The following is a 19,070-nucleotide window of genomic DNA, read 5'->3' on the forward strand; positions in this document are numbered from 1 at the left end:
GCATTTCCAATTCTCTGCCTTACAAGTTTCAAGTTTATTTAAAAATTTTATATACTGCCCACTCGGCCTTCTAGGCGGTGAACATTATTTTAAAAACATATATGGAATAACAATACATCCTTAAACAATAATCATTATTAAAAACATTTAAAAACAATACAAAAACAAACAAACAAAAAAGGAAAGAAGGGTAGAACTACAATTTATCAAGTAAAAAAGAGAACATATAGGGAAAAAACAAAAGGGAGGGTATCTAAAAGTTGAATAAAACTCTGTAGCCCTAAAAAGGGCATTTAGGTCTTGAAAGTATCAAGAAAAAGAAATGTTTTTAAATTTGTTTTAAAATGGTGAAGAGTTGATTCTTCCCTTAAGTGGACTGGAATGTTATTCTAAAGAGATGGAGGGCTGACAGAGAAAATAGTAGACCTCATTGTGTTGATAAACTTCAGAGATGGAACAGATAAAAGATTTTTAGAAGAATATCTTAAAGTTTTAGAAGAACTATAGGGAATAAGGTTATTGATAAATTCTGTTGACTATTTTGTCTAGTTTTAAAGGTTAGTAAAATAATTTTGTATATGATGGTGGGTATGCAGGTACATCCCTATCTGGATGACTAGCTAATCCGTTCCCCCTCGTTGTCCGAGGCTCGGCACAAACTAGATCAGGTAATCTGAGTCCTGGAGGGTCTTGGATTGTGAATTACTGAAACAGCCATTTGTCTCCAACTCAATCCCTGGTGTAACTCGGTGTCGTATTCAACACTGCTGCAGACCGTGTCTATCAGCGTGGGACTATCTTCAAACCCTGGGATCAATGGTGGCCACAATAGATGTGGTTCCTTGGATGAGGAACATTGAAACATGATGGCAGATGAGGCTAAATGGCCCATCCAGTCTGCCTATCCGCAGCAACCATTATTTCTTCCTCTCTCTAAGAGATCCCATGTGCCTATCCCATGCTTTCTTGAATTCAGGCACAATCTCTGTCTCCACCACCACTTCTGGGAGACTGTTCCATGCATCTAATACCATTTCTGTAAAAAAATATTTCCTTAGATTACTCCTGAACCTGCCGCCTCTTAACTTCATGCTATGCCCACTCATTCCAGAGCTTCCTTTCAAGTGAAAGAGACTCAACTCATGCACATTTACACCACGTAGACATTTAAACATCTCTATCATATCTCATTTCTCCTGCCTTTCCTCCAAAGTATACATATTGAGTCAAAGAAATTGATCAGATTTGTCTGAGAAGACCTATCTCTAGTGAATCCATGTTGCCTCCAATCCTGTAATCCACTGGATTACAGGAAATTGATTATTCTCCATTTTAAAAGCGTTTCTATTAATTTGCTTACCACAGAAGTCAGACTTACTGGCCTATAATTCCCTACTTCTTCCCTATTTCCTCCTTTGTGTAGAAGGACCACATCTGCCCTTCTCCAATCCTCGAGTACTACTCCCGACTAGAGAAGCATTGAAAAGGTCAGTCAACGGAGCCACCAGTTCCTTCAACACCCTAGGATGTACACCATCCGGCTCCATCGCTTTGTCTACCTTTAATTTAGCTAGCTCCTCATGAACACAATCCTCTGAAAATTGATCAGGGTGTTCCACTTCTCCATCCCTATTCGCATTTGTCTTCTGCAGTTCCGCTCCTGGTGCTTCAGCCGTGAACACAGAACAGAAATATTTGTTAAGTAATTCATCCTTTTCTTTATCAGCTTCTACATATTTCTCCCCTTCACTTTGAGTCTCACGATGCCACTTTTGCACTTCTTCCTATCACTGATATATCTTTAAAAAGTCTTATCTCCCCATTTTATGGTGTCTGCTATTTTTTCTTCCATTTGTATCTTGGCTTCCTGACTATTCAACCAGCCGCTCTTAACTTTTCCAGATATTTTTGCCTGTCTTCCTCTTTCTGTGATCTTTTGTAGTTTATGAAAGCTAACCTCTTATTCCTTACCTTCTCAGCTACTACTTTTGAGAACCAAAGCAGCCTTCTTTTCCTCTTACTTTTACTTATTTGCCTCACAAAAAGGTCTGTTGCCCTTACAATATCTCCTTTCATTTTTGCCCACTGCATTTCTACTCTTTCTAGACAACAAATGCAGGAAACAAATGTTTTTTGGCACTCTGATCTTCTGTTTCTCATGTTCCTTGGCCCTCAAAAGGGCCAGTTAGCATCAAAGGTGTCTATTACATGCTATATTAAGGTGGATGTTGAGGCTGCCTATATTGTATTTGCAAGAATAAATGAGTGCATTCTGTTTTGAGAATACACTCACCTAAGCCAATGTCCTTAAACAGGAGTTCAAGTGGCTTTTCCCGAGGTTATCTGCAGGATGATAACTTGGTTGTTGCTCCATTCTTTTGTAAAGCATTACAGACTAGATGTGCAAGCAAGATCCTGGTCGGACTTTGGGAAAGCTGTTATTCAGAGGGTCTTGTCTTCCCCTGTCCAGTGAATTTCACTATCCCATTAGTCAGGATAGTGCAGCTAGGATGGTAAGGAAGGGGAAATTGTCATACCTGTTAACTTCCTTTCTTTAGTCTAACTGTATTATCCTGAAACCCTCCTTTGGAAGAGTTGAGTTTATGGGACTCATGGGGATCTCTGTTTTTCTCTCTAGTGGAATGTTAAATTGTATTCTCATCAGGTTTTTGGGGTTTTTTGGCTGTAGTGGTTTAATGGGGAATGGATGGTGAGGGTTCTTCCAATGCTTTGAGAGAGACTACAGTAGTTTTCCACAAATCGCCAGCCCTTATAATGGTGGTGATTAGTGCTGCCCGATTCAGAGAAAAATATTTCGATTCAATTCGATTCACCTTGTTGAATCGATTTTTCGATTCGATTCACTGTTAATGACAGCTTTTTAAGTTTAAACATTTTATTTAACGAAGGCAATATCATATCAAAAATTCCCAGCTTCCATCCCCAGCCCCCCAGACTCACCAGCCCCCCTGCCAATTCCCAGCTTCCATCCCCAGCCCCCCCAGACTCACCAGCCCCCCTTCCAATTCCCAGCTTCCTTCCCCAGCCCCCAAGACTCACCAGCCCCCCTGCCAATTTCAGCTTCTATCCCCAGGCCCCAAGACTCACCAGCCCCCCTGCTAATTTCAGCTTCCATCCCTAGGCCCCAAGACTCGCCAACCCCCATTCCGATTCATTTACTTACTGGACTGGATATTAAATCGTGGGGAAGAGAGAAGAAATGCGGGGAAAGAGCCAGCCAAAAATAGTATTTGCTGCTTCCGAGGTATGCTGCACGAGGTCCGCTTGCTCGCCGATTGACTCTCCCACTCCTTTCAATTCTTCCAATGTAACTTCTGGTTTTGGGTAGAGTCTGGTGGCGTGAAATATCCCAAACTCGTCTTGCAGCTGAATCGGTAAGTCCAGTTTTTAACAAAAACGAACCGATTCGAATCGATTCACCTGACCAGACTCAGGAATAAATTTACCAATGGGTTCTGGCCGTGTACATCTTGGGTACCCTAGGGTTATGTGTATGACATGTTGATAATCAACAGGTTAGATAACTGGCATGTAGTGTAACGTTCCATATTTCTTGTATCCATTCTTTGTAAGTAATGTAGTTTGCCAAAAGCATGCTTACAGTCAGAAATATATACTTAATAAGATTAAACTAATAAAAGTAGTAATCATCAATGTTGTAGTATACTACTTTTTTTTTCCAGCTGATGAAGGTATTGGCTGGGCTTTGCTGTTTTATTCTTACTGTAGTAAGAATACAGTAATGGTGAAATTGAATATTTTGAAAAAAATATTTGATCTTTATATTGCAGCACTGAGAAACGCCGCAGAGAACAGGAAAATAAGTATCTGGAAGAGCTGGCAGAGCTGCTCTCTGCAAACATCGGAGACATTGACAGCCTGAGTGTGAAGCCAGACAAATGCAAAATCTTGAGGAAGACTGTTGACCAGATTCAGCAGATGAAGAGAATGGAACAAGGTAAAACATTATTTTTGAAATATTTGGTCTTAAATTCAGTGCTTTAAGAACATATCAGTTTACTTTTGAAATAGGCATGCATAGAACTTTATCTATGTGGAGTGTCTACAGTATTCATATAATCATGAACAGGACAAAGATAACTTAGTAACATAGTAGATGAAGGCAAATAAAGACCTGAATAGTCCATCCAGTCTGCCCAACCTGATTCAATTTTAAATTTTTTAAGTTTTTTCTTCTTAGCTATTTCTGGGCAAGGATCTTAGCTCTACCCGGTACTGTGCTTGGGTTCCAACTGCCGAAATCTCCGTTAAAACCTACTCCAGCCCATCTGAAACCTCCCAGCCATTGAAGCCCTCTCCAGCCCATCCTCCCCCAACCGGCCATATACAGACACAGACCATACAAGTCTGCCCAGTACTGGCCTTAGTTCAATATTTAATATTATTTTTTGATTCTAGATCCTCTGTGTTCATCCCATGCTTCTTTGAACTCAGTCACCGTTTTCCTCTCCACCACCTCTCTCGGGAGCGCATTCCAAGCATCCACCACCCTCTCCATAAAGTAGAATTTCCTAACATTGCTGTTGAATCTATCACCCCTCAACCTCAAATTATGTCCTCTGGTTTTACCATTTTCCTTTCTCTGGAAAAGATTTTGTTCTACGTTAATATCCTTCAAGTATTTGAACGTCTGAATCATCTCTCCCCTGTCCCTCCTTTCCTCTAGGGTATACATATTCAGGGCTTCTAGTCTCTCCTCATACATCTTCTGGCTCAAGCCTCTTATCATTTTCGTTGCCCTCCTCTGGACCGCTTCAAGTCTTCTTACGTCCTTCGCCAGATACGGTCTCCAAAACTGAACACAATACTCCAAGTGGGGCCTTACCAATGACCTGTACAGGGGCATCAACACCTTCTTCCTTCTACTAGCTACGCCTCTCTTTATACAGCCCAGCATCCTTTTGGCAGCAGCCACCGCCTTGTCACACTGTTTTTTCGTCTTTAGATCTTCGGACACTATCACCCCAAGGTCCCTCTCCCCGTCCGTACATATCAGCTTCTCACCTCCCAGCATATACGGTTCCTTCCGATTATTAATCCCCAAATGCATTAATCTGCATTTTTTTTGCATTGAATTTTAGTTGCCAGGCATTAGACCATTCCTCTAACTTATGCAGATCCTTTTTCATATTTTCCACTCCCTCTTCGGTGTCTACTCTGTTACAAATCTTGGTATCATCTGCAAAAAGGCACACTTTTTCTTCTAACCCTTCAGCAATGTCACTCACAAACATATTGAACAGGATTGGCCCTAGCACCGAACCCTGAGAGACTCCATTACTCACCTTTCCTTCCTCTGAGCGACTTCCATTAACCACCACCCTCTGGTGTCTGTCCAACAGCCAGTTTCTAACCCAGTTCACCACTTTTGGTCCTAACTTCAGCCCTTCAAGTTTGTTCAACAGCCTCCTATGAGGAACCGTATCAAAGGCTTTGCTGAAATCTAAGTAAATTACATCTAGCATATGTCCTCGATCCAGCTCTCTGGTCACCCAATCAAAAAATTCAATCGAGTTCATTTGGCACGATTTACCTTTTGTAAAGCCATGTTGCCTCGGATCCTGTAACCCATTAGAATCTGTTGGGAGCCAAGATGGAGCCCTGTGGAACACCACATGGTACTAAGTATGGATCTCAGAAGGAGTTCTGAAAGTGGATTTTGTACCTCATGTAAGGAGAACTAACTGGATACAGAACCTATTGATGTAGTCTTTAACATAGTAACATAGTAGATGATGGCAGATAAAGACCTGAATCCAGATTCAATTTAAATTTTTTTTTTAAAATTTTTTTCTTCTTAGCTATTTCTGGGCAAGAATCCAGAGCTCTACCCGGTACTGTGCTTGGGCTCCAATTGTTGAAGTCTCCGTCAAAGTTCACTCCAGCCCATCCACACCCTCCCAGCCATTGAAGTCCTCCTCAGCCCATCCTCGACCAAACGGCCATATACAGACACATACCATGCAAGTCTGCCCAGTACTGGCCTTAGTTCTTCAATATTTACTATTATTTTCTGATTCTAGCAGAAGAGAATAATCAAGATCAAAGGCAGCTGATAAATCCAAAGAAGAAAAGCGTACCGGATCAGAAGTGGCAGCTCACTGTGTGCTTTTAACTTCTCCATACGGCTGCCATTAGCAATAGTTTAGCTGGCAATTCCATCAGGCAATCTCGGCCCTCCTCCGATGAAAGAGAAAGTTGTATCATTGGAGGCGGGCCAGCCTAGCAAAGGCCCTGATGCTGCCTGATGGAATCGCAGGCTCAGCAGTGCTTATCCTCTCCCTAGCGGCAGTTTACTGCATGCTTGTAACTTTGCCACACAGCTGCTGCTATTGTTAGTTTAGCCATGGTTTCATCAGGCAGCCTCAGGGCCTTTGCTAGGCTGGCTCGCCTCCAACAAAAGAGGAAGTTGCATCATCAGATGTGGGCCGGCCTAGCAAAGACCCTGAGGCTGCCTGATGGAACCATGGCTAAACTAACACTAGCAGCAGCTATGTGGGGAAGTCAAAAGCACGCATTGAGCTGCCGCTAGGGAGAGGAGAGGTACTCTGTAGACAGGGAGAAGAGCTACTGCTGGACATGGAGAAAGGCCGGGGGAAAGGGAGAAGGAGTAATGTTGGACATGGGGAGAGGTGCTGCTGGACAAGGAGGAGGTAAAGGGAAGGGCGAAGAGGTGCTGCTGAACCTTGCAGAAGGGGAAGGGGAAGGAAAAGGTGCTGCTGGACTTGAAGGAGAAGAGGAGGGAAAAGAAAGGTGTTGTACACTGGAGGGGAGGGTGAGATGATGCAAGGGGAGAGAGCATATTAGTTGTGAGTGAGGTTGTGGGGAGGGAAGGAAGGAAGGAAAATTGTTGCAGGATGAGTAAGAGTGATGAGAGAGGGAGAAATGGGGAAAGGGGAAATGACATGCTGTGTGTGGGGTTAGGGAGAGATGGACTGGGGGTGGGAAGGAAGGATATCACACTTGAGGGATGGGGCGAGGAGAAACAGAAAGTTTGCAGGAGGCAGAAAGTGTTGTGTTCAAAGAGAGAGAGGGAGAGATGGGTGGGGAGGGAAGTAAGTAAGGAGAAATGTCATACTTGGGAAGGCAGAGAGTAAAAAGTTGGACTCATGGAGGAAGAGAGAGAGAGATGTTGGTTGGGGAGGGAATAAGGACTGGAGGAGAGGAAACGTGCAGGAAGCAGAGAGAAAGAAATGTTGGGCTGGTGGAAAGAAGGGAGAAATGTTGGATGTGGCAGGTGCATCTCTCCCACTCCCTCTATCTATATATCTATATCTATCTATCGATCTATCTATATATCTCTCTCCAGTGCAATAAGTGAGACATTCTAGACCAGTGTTCTTCAACCTTTTTACACCTATGGACCAGCGGAAATAAAATAATTATTTCATGGACCGGCAAACTGCTAAGCCTGAAATTTTTTTTTAAAAACATCGCCGCCCCGTCCCCGCAAGCTCGGTCCCACAAACCATCTGATCCCATCCGCTCAAGCCTCAAATAGTTATGATTTTATATTGAACATATTTTATTAAAGTATTAAAAGAAAAATATTCTGTACAATTGTCATTTTATAAATGCAAATAATACAGGAGAAAGATCAACAAAACACCTGTCTCCCCTCCCCTTCACATATATCCCCTCTACTATCATGAAAGCTGAATAAGCCAAATTATTACATAACTAGTGTTTAAGCCTCCTTCCCTCACATGTCCCCTATTTTCAGCCCCAGCTCCAAACCCATTTTTACCCCCCCCAACGGTCCAACAGCACCTCTTCCCTGCTTCCCCGGTCAGCAGCACCTCTTCCCTGCTTCCCCGGTCAGCAGCACCTCTTCCCTGCTCCCCCGGTCCCTCTTCCTTCCTCTCCGGTCAGCAGCACCTCTTCCCTTCTCCCCCGGTCCCTCTTCCCTGCTCCCCCGGTCAGCAGCACCTCTTCCCTGCTCCCCCGGTCAGCAGCACCTCTTTCCTTCTCCCCCGGTTCTTCTTCCCTGCTTCCCCGGTCAGCAGTTCCTCTTCCCTGCTTCCCCAGTGAACAGCACCTCTTCCTTGCTCCCCCGGTTCCTCTTCCCTGCTTCCCCAGTAAGCAGCACCTCTTCCCTGCTGCCCCGGTTCCTCTTCTCAGGTCAGCAGCACCTCTTCCCTGCTCCCCCGGTCAGCAGCACCCTTTACCTGCTTCCCCGGTCCAGCATGTAGCCTTGTGAACATCACAGCTGGCTTTTGCGAACCTCGCAGGCCGCTCTGCACTTTGGTAGCACGTTCCCTCTGACGCGATCGCGTACGTCAGAGGAAACGTTCTACTGAGGTGCTGTGCGGCCTGCGAAGTTTGGTACAGCCGGCCGCGATCCTCAATGAAACAGCGCCCGACCCTCTACTGCGCTTTGGGGAGAGTCTTCAGCGGCTCGAAGTCCTCCTCCCGGCAGCCGCTGCCATTGCCGCTCCGCACCGCATCAAGCCACCGAATACGGCCATGGAGGGCAATCGGGGCGGCCAGGACACAGGCAGGGAGAGTTGGTGAGTGAGGGCGGGAGAAGGGGAGTGGCCAGAGTGTTCCCTGCTGCCGCGTTCTAAAATAGTATCTGGCCAGGGATCAGAAAACACGGCAGCAGGGAACACGAAACCCTGTGTGCATGTGCGCTTAGGGTTTTATTATATAGGATGCTACACAAATATCAGGTAACAGAATACCACAGTCACACATGGCAGGAATGGTGTTAGGGAAATGCAACTAGGGCAACTGCCCCCTGGTCAGAGAGAGCCCTAAGCTAGCTGGAAGCTAAAGAAGCACTGCCTGGGCTTTGCACTCCCCCAGTTATGTCTAGCATCAGCTCTAGCAGGATACATATTTCAAATCTGATATATTCTAATCATAAGATAGAAATAAAATTATTTTTTTCTACCTTCTTTTCACTGTGTCTACCCAGCTTGTCACCCCTTTTCTTCACCCCTCCATTATCTTACTAACTCTATCTTCTTCCCCCATCCAGCATATGCCCTTTATTTATCTCCTCCTTCCATCCAGTATGTGTTCTTTCCCCACTTCCATTCAGCATCTGTTCTCCCCTCTGAACTGACATCTATCTGCCTTCTGCTCTCTCTCCCTTCTCACTTCCAACATCTGCCCCATTCTCTCTCTATCCCCACTTTCATCATCTGCCCCCCTTCCCCTCACCTTTGCAGGTCACTTTCTTTTCCCTGAGGGTGGCTCATGTCAGAAGGGAAGCTTTGGCCGAGCAGCACCGCTTGCAAGGAACAATGGAACGTACTTGATGTCAATGCCTGGGCCCGTCACCGTTTGTTATGGTTATATATACACAATGCACTAAACCTGTAATATAAATATTAATTTTCTTGTCCCTATCTCTTTCATGTGGGCAGCCTTTCTTTTCCATCTCTCTCTCCCCAAGCCCCCTCACACACACTGAGCTTAATAACTAAGATTGTTTCTTGAAGTGGCCTCAGCACAGACTCCCACAATTTCAGTAACTTACTTGACGTTGATGCCGGGGCCCGTCGCCGTTTGAAGAGAAAAAAAAGTGGAAAAAAGGGACCTGCAAAGATGAGAGGAAGGGAGACCTCCAGGTCAGCTGCTCTTTGCCCTCCTTCAGCGGGCCCAAGAGTCTTTAGGCTAGCAGCAGCTCTGTGTGCTTGTCTCCGCACCTCCAGACCAGCAGCGGTAGCTCTGTGTGCTTTTAACTTAGGCACAGAGCTGCCCCTAAGCAGTAGTTTAGCCGCGGTTTCATGGGGCAGCCTCGGGGCCTTTGCTAGGCCGGCCCACATCCCATCATCGAAGCGGGCCGACCTAGCAAAGGCCCCGATGCTGTCTCATGAAACAGCGGCTAAACTACTGCTTAGGGGCAGCTCTGTGCCAAAGTTAAAAGCACACAGAGATGCTGCTGCTGGTTTGGAGGTGCGGAGACAAAGACAGGAAGCATACGCGGCAGGAGTCCTGACACAACGATGGCAACAGGAAGTTGCAAATCAGCTGACGCTGACACCTTTTGTTGCGGCGGGGACCCGAATGCTTCACGGACCGGCAAGATTTTTTTGCGAACCTGCTGTCACTACTGATCCGAGGAAGGGGGTTGAGGAGGCTGGGGAAAGAAGACAAGAAAGGCGGGAGAAACTCGACAGCAGAAGGAAGATGGGAGACATAAAGCACCGGCGCCACGCATCCTCTGGGGTATGCATACCGCATGTTGAGAAACACCGATTTAGATCATGGTAAACCAGTACGCTTCCCTTCTCTGGATTTATCAGCTGCCTTTGATCTTGATTATTATCTTCTGCTAGAATCAGAAAATAATAGTAAATATTGAAGAACTAAGGCCAGTACTGGGCAGACTTGCATGGTATGTGTCTGTATATGGCCGTTTGGTCGAGAATGGGCTGGGAGGGCTTCAATAGCTGGGAGGGTGTGGATGGGCTGGAGTGAACTTTGACTGAGACTTCAACAGTTGGAGCCCAAGCACAGTATCGGGTAGAGCTTTGGATTCTTGCCCAGAAATAGCTAAGAAGAAGAAGAAGAAGAAAAACACAACAAATTTTTAGATTGAATCGGGTTGGCAGATTAGATGGACCATTTGGGTCATTATCTGCCGTCATCTACAATGTTACTATTTTACTATGGCCTGCAGGACTGCCAGGCAGATGTGGTTCTCAGGAAAGTTTTCGAAACTGCTAATTTAGGCATCAAGGCTGCTGTGGCAATTTCCTTTGTGGCATGGGCATGTCTAGCTCGGCTATGTACGCTGGAGATGGATGTGGTGGAACCTCCTCCTCAGCTGCTGATAGCTGAGAGGGACTTCATGGCGGATGGCTTATATGACCTTTTGAAAGTGCTGGCAAAATTGTCAGCATATTCACTGTTGGCCCGCCAAATGCTCTGGGTTCAACAGTGGGCTGGTGATTCCACCTCCAAGGCAACTCTGGCTTGGCTGCCTTTTAATGGGCAGTTGTTGTTTGGAAAAGGTCTGGATAACCTCATGAATTTGGTGATAGACCATCACCTGAAGACCCTGCCAGACAATAGAGCAAGATCCAAGGGTTCTGGGCGTCTTACTTTTCGTGGCTCCCATCAAAATTTTAGTGACTGCAGACAGTATTCTCCTTCTCATTGCAGAGATTTTCTCAGAGTTCCCAGGGTCGTTATGCGGACTACAGGTGTTCCCAGCCTGTCTCCGTCCGTCCTGCCTGACTTGTCCGCAAGAATCAATGACGCTAGGGAGCCGAGGGCTCCTCTGTGTATAGGGGGTCGGCTCTTGGAGTTTCTGTTTGCCTGGATACGCATTATGGCAGACCAGTGGGTCTTGGAAATCATTCAGTCTGGCTACAAGCTGGATTTTGCCCAGCCCCTCTCAGACTGGTTCATGACTTCTCCGGCCGGGAGGCTAGATAAAGTGTGCAAAGTCCGGGCTATTGTTCAGCACTGGCTGGCTATTTGAGCAATAGAGTCGGTGCCAAGCAACCTTTCAGGCTCAGGCAGATACTCTGTCTCTGTGATCATCGTCCCCTTCAGGGCTGTTGGACTCTATTGCAGAAGAAGTGGTCGATCAACCATCTGGCGCTCCAGGCCATTTGTCTCACCTTAAAAGAATTGCAAAAGACTCTGGAGGGTCAGGCAGTCTGGATATTTTCCAACAATGTGACGGCAATGGTCTATGTCATAGAAACATAGAAATAGACGGCAGATAAGGGCCACGGCCCATCTAGTCTGCCCACCCCAATGACCCTCCCCTACCTTTCTCTGTGAATAGATCCCACGTGTCTATCCCATTTGGTCTTAAAATCAGGCACGCTGCTGGCCTCAACCTGAAGTGGAAGACTATTCCAGCGATCAACCACCCTTTCAGTGAAAAAGAATTTCCTGGTGTCCCGTGCAGGTTCCCGCCCCTGATTTTCCACGGATGCCCCCTTGTTGCCGCGGGACCCTTGAAAAAGAAGATATCTTCTTCCACCTCGATGCGGTCTGTGAGATACTTGAATGTCTCGATCATGTCACCCCTCTCTCTGCGTTCCTCGAGTGAGTACAACTGCAACCTATCCAGCCGTTCCTCGTATGGGAGATCCTTGAGTCCCGAGACCATCCGGGTGGCCATTCTCTGGACCGACTCCAGTCTCAGCACATCCTTACGGTAATGCGGCCTCCAGAATTGCACACAGTATTCCAGGTGGGGCCTCACCATGGATCTATACAATGGCATAATGACTTCAGGCTTACGGCTGACGAAACTCCTGCGTTTGCAACCTATGATTTGCCTTGCCTTGGATGAAGCTTGCTCCACTTGATTGGCAGTCTTCATGTTCTCACTGACGATCACCCCTAAGTCTCGTTCTGCTTCAGTTCTTGTTAAGATCTCGCCATTAAGGGTGTAAGTCTTGCATGGATTTTGGCTGCCCAGGTGCATGACTTTGCATTTTTTGGCATTGAAGCTAAGTTGCCAGGACCTAGACCAGCGCTCCAGTAGGAGTAGGTCGTGCATCATGTTGTCGGACATTGAATTTATGTCTTTTGTGCTTTTGCCCACTATATTGCTTAGTTTGGCGTCATCGGCGATCGTCAGGAAGGAACCAAGAGCTCTCCCTTGGCTGAGGAAGCCTGCCTTCTTTTCCTTTGGGCGGAATGTAATCTCTTGGCGCTGACGGCAGCACTTGTGGCCGGAGTGGAGAATGTTCAAGCAGACTTCCTCAGGCGTCTGACTCTGGGTCTGGGCAAGTGGACCCTTTCGCAGCAGGCGTTTTGGGTGATTGTGAGACGCTAGGGGTAGCCCCCCCTTGACCTCATGGCCACGGTGAGAAACAAGAAGGTACCACAATTCTTCAGTCACAAATCTGAGCCTGGAAGTGAGAGGCTCTATGCTCTCGTGCAACTATGGCCTCAGGATGTTCTTCTATTTGTCTTTCCGCCTTGGCCGAAGATTAGCTGTGTCCTCTGAGGATTGCATCTCATCCTGGCAGCATTGTTCTGGTGGCGCCCAACTGATACACATATCTGATGTGGCTGCATGTGGGATACAGTCTGTGGTTACGCGTCTATCCGGACCTGTTCACTCAGGGCTAGTAGCCATGTTTGTTTATTAAAAACTTTATATACCGCGTATATAGCTAAAAAGGATCCAGGTGGTTTACAATATATAATTCAAAACCGTTTTGAAAATAACTCCATTCAAAAATAGAAAAGAAAAGAAAAGAAGAAAAGGTGATTGTTATATAGAATTTTTTAAAAAAAATTATAGTATTATTAAAAAAAAAAAAAAAATCAAATATCAATAATAAAAGTTCGCTAATTAATACAAACTGAAAATTTTGTTAAATAAATAGCTACATAAACATAGATTGCAGTCCCAAACTCATTTCTTCAATTTAAAAAAGCTACTTGAAAAAATGTGCTTTTAGATGTCTTTTAAAATTTATATACGATTCTTCTTTTCTCAGTTCTATAGGCAAATTTTTCTATAGCCGTGGAACTAAATAAAAAAATGCACAATCCCTAGTTGAGGCAAGATGGGGCTTCGGGATATGGGGAAAGGTTACCCTATTATCATTCAAAGATCGTAATAAATTCCAATGGAATTTCAGATACAAAGGTATCACATGATCATGAATGTATGCATGTCCTAACAATCGAATCGCAGCATTTTGTACTGTTTGTAGGCGCTTCAGTTGTCTTGTTCCTATACCTGCATATACTAAATTACTTTAATCTAACTTAGATAGTACAAAAGCATGAATTAGCAGTGTATGTAATGATTTATCATCCAGAAAATCTCAAATGGCTCTAACCTGTCTTAATGCCCCAAAACCTTTGGCAACCACAGATGAGACCTGTTTCTCAAAATTCAAATGACAATCGATTATAATCCCCAAATAATTGAAACTATGTACTAGCTTTATACTATAGTAGCCATGCAAGATCCGGGTTGCTTTGCTCTTACAGCTTGGCTCTTGAGCACATGGCCTTAGAACATAAGGGCTATTCAGAGCTGGTGATAGATAAGCAGGATAAGCAGGCAGCATATTTTCACTTGTGGGTGACATCATCCATGGAGCCCCGGTACAGACAGCCACACAAGTATACTGGCACTTTAAGAACTTTAGAAAGTTTGCTATTGACCTCACCACGCATGCACAGGTGCCTTCCCACCCAATGTAGGCACGCGGCATCTCAGTTCTTAATTTTCCATGTAGCTAAGAAGTGTGTTTTTACCATTTGCCTTCTCGCTCCCGTGTATTTTATTTTAATTTTTTGTAGTCTATTATCTATTTTCTCTTGTTTTCTTTCTGTTTGTAAAAAAAAACACCCATAAAACCCAGTGAGGTTTTTTTTTTTTTTCCTTTTCTTCGCCTCACTTTTCCCTCACGGGCATTTGGTTTGCGGGGCTTCTGTGCTCACCTCAGCCTTGGATTTAATTTTGGCTGAAGCGATCTCCCTGTCGATGTCCTTCCCATTCACAAGATTTTTGATAAGTGTGGCAGGTGCCATGGGCACTTTTTCAATCAGTTGTCAACAAGACATTGACATCATCGACATCGGTGTCTGAGGAGTTACGACGGTGAAGCAGGTCATTATGACATCAAGTCCATTCATGCCAATGTTAACAGCGACCATTCTTGCAGCTCGCCTATCTTCCATCAAGGATCACATCTTATCAAGTCACCCTCTTCAAGGTGAGTCGCGGCACTAACTGTACTGACAGAGAAGCCTAAAGTACTGGTGTCTTTGTTCCGTGAGCCACCACCTTTTCAGCTGGTGTCGCAGGTCATTTTGACACCGAGTCCATTCATTCCTCTAGTGGCTCCTGCCTTCTCCATTTAAGAGTTGCATCAGTCATTCTTTTCAGAATGGGCTGCGGGCACTGAGAGTACCGGTAAAATAGTCAGAGGTACCGGTGATTTTTTTTTTCTCTTCAGGAATAGCTTGAGCTTTTTTATCCTGACACCGATTGCTTCGGTACTAGGCCGGCCTCAACATGACGCGACTATCCGATACCATTGATGCCTCATGGTCCCCAGTACTGGTTATCTTGACTTTCCATTTGTGCATTACAGCATCATTCCTCCTGACGCCTTTCCAATTCTTCGAAGCATTTTTCTTCTCCATGTCCTGAGAAGCGCAAGAACCCTGCAGAAGTTTCGCCTTTGTCATCAGGCCGACACCATTCCAAGTGGCATCATTCATCAATCTTTAGTGACTCTACTCTATGATTTGCTTCTGGTTCTCCTGAGTCACAATTTCCTCGGAATACTTCTAGAGATTCCTCCTAGAGAGACATCTCCACAGCTTTTCAGACTTTACCTAGCTGGTCTCCTTCAAGAACTTCTTCACCTGGGAGACCTTCCTTTTTCTCCTTCTGGACCTCATATTCTCCATACCAAGATCTATGCTCCAGTGCTGACGGAGGAGAGGGGCATACTATGGACAGATTTGACCACCGCCTCTATTGGTATCTACTATAGGCGAATAGGGTCATCGGTTCCCCCTCCCCCCAGTTTGACTCTGTTCCTTGTTGCTATCATGTCGTAAAAGCAGCACTATAACCAGTGGGACTGACCTTTACCAAAATTGCATATTGGCAGTTGGAGTACTGTCTTCCCAGTTATCTATTTTCTGCTGTGAAGTCTCTTGTCTGGACATTGCTGCTTCTTCTACTACAGTGGGGAATCTAACATGGGTGTAGAGTCTGTAAAGTTAGATTCCTCTACCTATTTTTACTGAACTAACTTACCTAGCAGACTTCTGACTACCTCTGTTTCTCAAAGGTCTACGGTGGGGAATCTATGGGTGTAGAGTCTGTAAGGTAGATTCCTCTATATCTTTTTCACTACAGATTTTCAGCACACTACTGACACAGTCCATATTTTGGTCTAGTTAAAATGCCTTTGAATTGACATCCAGAGCTTCTTCTATGTCTATGGCCATGAGATGACTAGCAACCCCCCACAAAAAAAACAAACCCAAAAACAACCTAATCCATTGATCCCATGATTGGTTTTTCTGGTGCCTTGGTCCAGATTCTCGAGTTGAGTCCTGGGAGCGCATGTTTCCTTCAACAGGACAACTTCTTCAGTGCACCTTTATCTTTCATCACTCACTGTGACGACTTCAGGATTCCACCATGGAGTATCAAGCCTGTAAGTTTCAAGTTTATTTATTCATTTGATGAATCGTCTATTAAAATTGCTAGGCGATGTACAAAATCCAAATAGAGAATAATACAAAGAAACTAACATTTTAACAATATAATTACATAACATACAGACATGAAGCGGGAGGGAAAAGATTAAAAGTTACAATCTTAAATTTGGTAGAAAAAGGAAAAAACAAAAGGTGCCATAGTAGATTTGCAATTATTACAGAGTAATTTCCCATGACAAGCCGCAGTAATTGCAAATTTTACCATAGGTTAGTAAAAAGGCTTTCTATGGACAACATTTCAATATTCTAACTGCACAGCGCCCTGAATATATGACTAGACAAGTGTACTGGTAAAGAGGAGCGATATTGCAATTGCACCGAAAGTGAAAAAAGAAGTACAAAAAAACGCAATCCACTTTATGATATTCATAGAAATTTCATCTTTTTTTTCTATCAATGCACAGTGAAGTCTGATGAAATGGCTGCTACTCATTTTCATTGACGTGCGCATTTTCAAGAAAGAACAAAAAATGTGATGCTGAAAAATTATGGGTTTATACTACAAATGACCTAGGCTCTTGGCAGCCTTGATCCTTTGTAAGTGAAATCTACTTTATTTTTTCCTGTTGCTTTGCTACCATTCTGTCACACTCTGGCAGGAACTAACAGGGGTGTAGACCCTCTTAAGTTAGTTTTACTGCCACTTCAGACCATTTCTCTGCCTTTTCTTCAATACAGAATCAATCGGGTGTTTTTTCTTCACATATGCCTTCCACTATACCATCAATGTTAGTACCTTTCAACAGGCATCCATTGCCCTCAAATTTTTTCTCCTACATCCATTCTCCTGATTTCTTCATGCCAGAGGTTTGGGAGTGATTGTAGGAGAGGAGGAAGCCACAACATCCTTTTAAGGATGTTTTTTCCTTATTTTTTTAATTGAACATCAGGAGCTCATCCCCCTTTTTTAGTCCACCAATAGCCTACGTGTTACCCTGCGTAACGTTTTCTTCCCTCTTTGATTGCAACACCTGCTGATGCTCTCTTGATCTCATCAAGGTTTACTCTTTGACTTCTGGTGCAACCTGCATATAGAACATTCCTAAGTTTCTATTCACGTGGTATCATCACCATTAAACACTTCTATTGCTTGGCTTTGCTTCCCTTTTCAGGGTATCAAGGGCCTGATTGAAATTCCTCAGATTTCAAGTGGCACACTCTACTATCAATGCAAAGTTCTACCTTTCGGCCTGGCATCCTTTCCCAGGGTTTTCACCAAGTGCCTGGTGGTAGTGGCAACGGCCCTGAGGTCTCGGGACCTTCAAGTCTTTCCCTATTTGGACGACTGGCTTATCAAGAATTCTTTGTCTCAAGGTGTGCTCTTAGCAACACATCAGACCATATTGTTTCTTCAGAATTTGGGGTTCGAGATCAATTTCCCCGAATCACAACTTCAATCATCTTAGAAGCTCCAGTTTACAGGAGCTCTGCTCGACACAATTGAACTCAGGGCGTTTCTGCCTCAACAGCATTAGGACACCCTTATCCAACTTTGTCGTCAGGTTGTTCAGCTTCAATCACTCTCAGCAAGGCACATGATGGTTCTTCTGGGACACATGGCCTTTACAGTCCACGTGTCTCCTTTTGCCAGGCTTCACCTCAATCCCTCAATGGTCTCTCGCTACTCAGTGGTTGCAGGCTCTTGACCCATTTTTGCAACACATTACAGTCACCTCCTCTCTTCGTCAATCACTTCAGTGGTGGATGCTCTCTTCCAGTCTTTCCACCCACCTCCTCATCAGCAAGTTCTCGCCACGGATTCGTCAACCTATGCTTGGGGAGCTCACCTTGGATGGCCTACGCACTCAAGACCTCTGTTCCACCAGAGATCGATGCCATCATATAAATCTGTTGGAACTCGGAGCAGTTTACAATGTGCTCAAGGCTTTTCAGCATCTTCTACAAGATAAAGTTTTTCTTGTCTGTACGGACAATCAGGTGGCCAGCCATGTATTATATAAACAAGCAAGGAGGAACAGGGTCTCTCTTTCTCTGTCAAGAGGATCAAAAGATTTGGAATTGGGCGATTCCTTGCAACATCTTCCTCAAAGTTGTTTACATTCAAGGAAACAGAATTCTTTAGTGGACAAACTAAGCTACATTCTTCAACCTCATGAATGGACACTGAACTCAGCAGCTCTCCATCCCATCTTCTCTCAATGGGGCACTCCTCAAGTAGACCTGTTTGCATCTCCCCACAACCACAAGCTGCCCTGCTTTTGCTCTAGGCTACATTCTCCTCATCGCTTAGAAGCAGACCCATATGTTTATCCCATCGTTTCTTGAAGCAGAGCACGTTGCTGGCCTCAACTACCTGATGTGGAAGGCCATTCCAACGATCAACCACCCTTTCAATGAAGAAGTACTTCCTGATGTCACCATAAAATCTCCCACCCTTGAGTTTGAGCGGATGTCCTCTTGTTGCCGTGGGACCCGTAAGAAAAAGGATATCTTCCTCCACCTCGATATGGCCTGTAAGACATTTGAACATCTCTATCATGTCTCCCCTCTCTCTGCGTTCTTCGAGAGAATATAGTTGCAGCCTGCTTAGTTGCTCTTCATATGGGAGATCCTTGAGTCCTACTTAAATAGCTACTGGTCCTAGATTCAAAGGACCGAAATAGTCTCTCTACAGAGCAACTTGTGGTGAATGCCTCATACAAAGAACCGCTATACCAGCTATAGTCAAAAATCAGCTTAAATCATAACCAGCAAAATCCGATGTAAAGTCACTTATCTTTAGATCCCAACGGTGGCCATGACTGTTTCACCAGTCAGCTTCCTCAGGGGATTCTTTGATGTTTGCTCGTTCACAATAAATGCTAGTGATTCCAAAG

General features: G+C 44.7%; 1 protein-coding gene across 16 annotated transcripts in view; it reads left to right on the plus strand.

Moving 5' to 3' along the window:
• NCOA1 (nuclear receptor coactivator 1) overlaps window positions 1-19,070 on the plus strand; it is a 631,796-nt gene that overhangs the window by 116,406 nt on the left and 496,320 nt on the right. For all 16 annotated transcript variants that reach the window (XR_004538963.1, XR_004538966.1, XR_004538965.1 and 13 more), the window contains one exon: window positions 3,813-3,979. Coding sequence is in view for 12 of the 16 variants with exons in the window: in XM_033939863.1 (XP_033795754.1) it covers window positions 3,813-3,979 (167 nt within the window). In the remaining 4 variants the exon portion in view is untranslated. The remainder of the gene's footprint in view (window positions 1-3,812; window positions 3,980-19,070) is intronic.

Source organism: Geotrypetes seraphini, chromosome 3 (genome assembly GCF_902459505.1).
Source record: "Geotrypetes seraphini chromosome 3, aGeoSer1.1, whole genome shotgun sequence".
Taxonomy (NCBI): domain Eukaryota; kingdom Metazoa; phylum Chordata; class Amphibia; order Gymnophiona; family Dermophiidae; genus Geotrypetes; species Geotrypetes seraphini.